Source organism: Microtus ochrogaster, chromosome 10 (assembly GCF_000317375.1).
Source record: "Microtus ochrogaster isolate Prairie Vole_2 chromosome 10, MicOch1.0, whole genome shotgun sequence".
Lineage (NCBI taxonomy): Eukaryota > Metazoa > Chordata > Mammalia > Rodentia > Cricetidae > Microtus > Microtus ochrogaster.
In genome coordinates, this window is record NC_022016.1 from 50927692 (window position 1) to 50930970 (window position 3279).

A 3279-nucleotide genomic window follows, 5' to 3' on the forward strand; every position below is an offset into this window, starting at 1 on the left:
CTGGGGATGGAGCCCAGCTCCTCGTGTCAGCCAGGCAAACTCTTAAAGCTCTCAGTTACATTCTCACCTCAGGAAGGGTCAAATTCGAACCTGTGTCTCCTTGACACACACACACGCCCCTGTCTTTAGGCAGGTTCCACCTTTTCACATAACTTTGCTGAAAGGGAAAAAGGACAAAGATGTCAACCACAATGCCTGCAGCAACAAAGATGGAAGAGAAAGTTTCCTGAGCTGTTGTTAGGGGAAGGCTTTGATTTCTCTGTGTAGCTTTGGAGCCTTACTGGAACTCGCTCTTGTAGACCAAGCTGGCCTCAAACTCACAGAGATCCACCTGCCTCTGCCTCCCGAGTGCTGGGATTAAAGGGGTGCGCCTCCACTGCCTGTTTGCAGGGCCTTTTGTTAGGGCGCAGGCCAGAGATGGCTGGACACGATTGCCTTCCAGTCATTGGCGATCAGTGTGGCACTCGGTGGGGCACAGCTGTCTGCCTCCTCGGCGCCCCACCCATCACCTCCCTGCCCACTGTGTCTCCAGGACTTGGTATCTAAGATGCTGCATGTGGACCCCCACCAGCGCCTCACAGCCAAGCAGGTCCTGCAACACCCGTGGATCACCCAGAAAGACAAGCTGCCCCAGAGCCAGTTGTCCCACCAAGACCTGCAGCTTGTGAAGGTGGCCATGAGGGCCTGGGGCTGTTGAATGTGGGGGTGGGGGGTCTCGGCCCAGGGGGGTATAGCAAGGACTTGAAGTGGGGGGGGTCTCGGCCTAGGGGGTATAGCAAGGACTTGGAAGTGGCAGAGAGAGCCAGGCAGTTCTGTGTCTGTGCCCGAAACCAGATGAACCAAAAGACATAGCCCTGCCCCCAGGGGAGTCCCAGACAATGCAATAGTGTCATTGTATCCTTGTGTCCCAGGGAAAACCAGTGGCCATAAAGTGCCACCAAGGCTAGGGACAGTGGGTTGTATAACCCCGGGAGGGTTCATGTGTTTTGTCTGTCTGCCCTCCCTCATGGTTCACTCTCCTACCCTCTCTCCTAGGGAGCCATGGCAGCTACCTACTCTGCGCTCAATAGCACCAAACCCACTCCCCAGCTGAAGCCGATTGAGTCATCTGTCCTGGCCCAGCGGCGGGTGAGGAAGCTGCCGTCCACCACCCTGTGAACCACACTGCAGACAAACTCCTTGGAGGCAGAGTCCTTCCCAGAAGGAACGGGCCTGAGTCGCAGGACCAAGTGAAGTGGAGTCCTAAGGGCCCGGGAAGTAGCCAGCCCAGATCACCCGAGTGACGGTGTGAAGTGCCTTCCTCCCTAGCACGGACTCCTCTGGGCTCAGGCTCCGTGTGTGAGATCCATTCACTGTACAAACTGTTTTCTAATGGCATCCTCTACCATGGATTTTTACAAGATCCATTTGCCTTTCTGGCCGTTGCAGTGTCACATAGAGACCGTGATCAGCTTTGGGGGAGTCCCCTAAACGCCCCTCTGTTGGCCGTGGAGCCATCTGCACACACCTCCAAGAAAGCCCAGTGTTGCCTCTCAGAGTTCGCCCACTGGCTATTCAGCAGAAACTGGTCCCCGCCTCTCCGTTCTGTTCTGGAGTTCCAGAAACACTTTCCGCGAGGACGCCGCCCTGTCAGCTCCAGGCACCAGCATCCGCATTGCCCTTCCACAGTGGCCCCTGCAGTCAGGTCGGACAGCCCCGTGGAGAGGAGGCAGAGAGCACTTTTGGGCAGACTTCCTCCTGTCTGCCGCTGGACAGGGGAGACCAGGGAGTGGGCCACAGGGGACGAGGGCTTTTTCATTTCCTCAGCTGGTAACTCAGGGTTCATCTGTCCAAGGCCTTTCTAATAAACTTACAATCCAGTCGAAGCACGTCTCTTCTCCTCTTTCTCATATTCCAGGACTTTGGCGGGGACAGGAAACAGGGCTAGGGACAGTTTAGCCCTCCTGCATGGAACACACGTCATTTGAGGAGCGTGTGAGACTCCCCCGATTCCATCCATATGCTCCTACAGGGGACGCCACCACAGTGTGGAGAAACATAACGACAGCGACATCGTGACAAATGCTGACCCAGTGCCTAGCCCTAAGATGTCTGCCCTTCCCTTTGTGCTGAGAGTCCAACCCCAGGGCCCCGTACACTTAAACAACTAACCCTGTCAGGCAAATCTCCGTTTTATAGAGGGAAGACAGGCTCAGAGAGGGGCTTGCATTTTCTCGTGGAAAGCAGAGCCTTGGGTCTTACTCCATAGCAGGCAGATGGACAGGTAACCTGAGGTCACCTACTGACGGAACCTGCAGAGGACTGAGTGGGGCCGGGAGGGAGACCCCTGTAGAGGATGAGCGACCCAGAAGCTGAGACCTGGAGGTTAAGGAATTCCAGAAAAGAATCCATGGCTAGTTAGAGGCCGGAGCTAGGGAAACGGCTCAGTCGGTCCCGTGCGAGGGCTAGGACACTCCTCAGAACCTCGACTTTGTGTAAGCCGAGGCTGGGCGGGATGGGCCAGACTTGAGCATCTGACGTAGACCAGTGGTTCTCAACCTAGTACTTCGACCCTTTAAGACCGTTTCTCATGTTGTGGTGACCCCAACCATAAAATTATTTTAGTTGCCACTTCATAACTATAATCTTGCTATTGTTATGAATTGTAAATATCTATGTTTCCCAGTGGTCACAGGTGACGTCTGTGAAAGGGTCATTCCGTTCCAAGGGGTTGTGTGAGAAGCACTGATTTGGGGGCTAGGAATGTCGTTGAGAGGTACAGGGTAAGTTTAATTCCTGACACAATATAAATAAGACATAATAACATGGTCTAAGCCGGGCGGTGGTGGCGCACACCTTTAATCCCAGCACTCGGAAGGCAGAGGCAGGCGGATCTCTGTGAGTTCGAGACCAGCCTGGTCTACAGAGCTAGTTCCAGGACAGGCTCCAAAACCACAGAGAAACCCTGTCTCGAAAAACAAAAAAAAAAAAAAAAAAAAAAAAAAAAAAAAAAACAAAAAAAAAAAATAACATGGTCTATCTTTCTCCCCAGCACCTTCCTACTATAGCCCAGGAACAACAACAACAAAAAAAAATAACATGGTCTATCTTTCTCCCCAGCACCTTCCTACTATAGCCCAGGCTGGCCTCAAACACTGTATTTTTTGTTTTGTTTTGTTTTGTTTTTCCGAGACAGGGTTTCTCTGTGTGATAGCCCTAGCTGTCCTGGACTCACAGTCTAGACAACTCAGCTTTGTAGAAGGCTGGCTTCGAACTCAGAGATCCGCCTGCCTCTGCCTC

General features: G+C 53.1%; 1 protein-coding gene across 1 annotated transcript in view; it reads left to right on the top strand.

Moving 5' to 3' along the window:
* Positions 1 to 1865, top strand: part of Rps6ka1 (ribosomal protein S6 kinase A1) — a 40815-nt gene extending 38950 nt beyond the window's left edge. The window contains exons 19-20 of the mRNA XM_005353395.2: positions 404 to 670; positions 1036 to 1865. Coding sequence (XP_005353452.1) covers positions 404 to 670; positions 1036 to 1158 — 390 coding nt within the window. The 3' untranslated portion in view covers positions 1159 to 1865. The remainder of the gene's footprint in view (positions 1 to 403; positions 671 to 1035) is intronic.
* The last annotated feature ends 1414 nt before the right edge of the window (positions 1866 to 3279 follow it).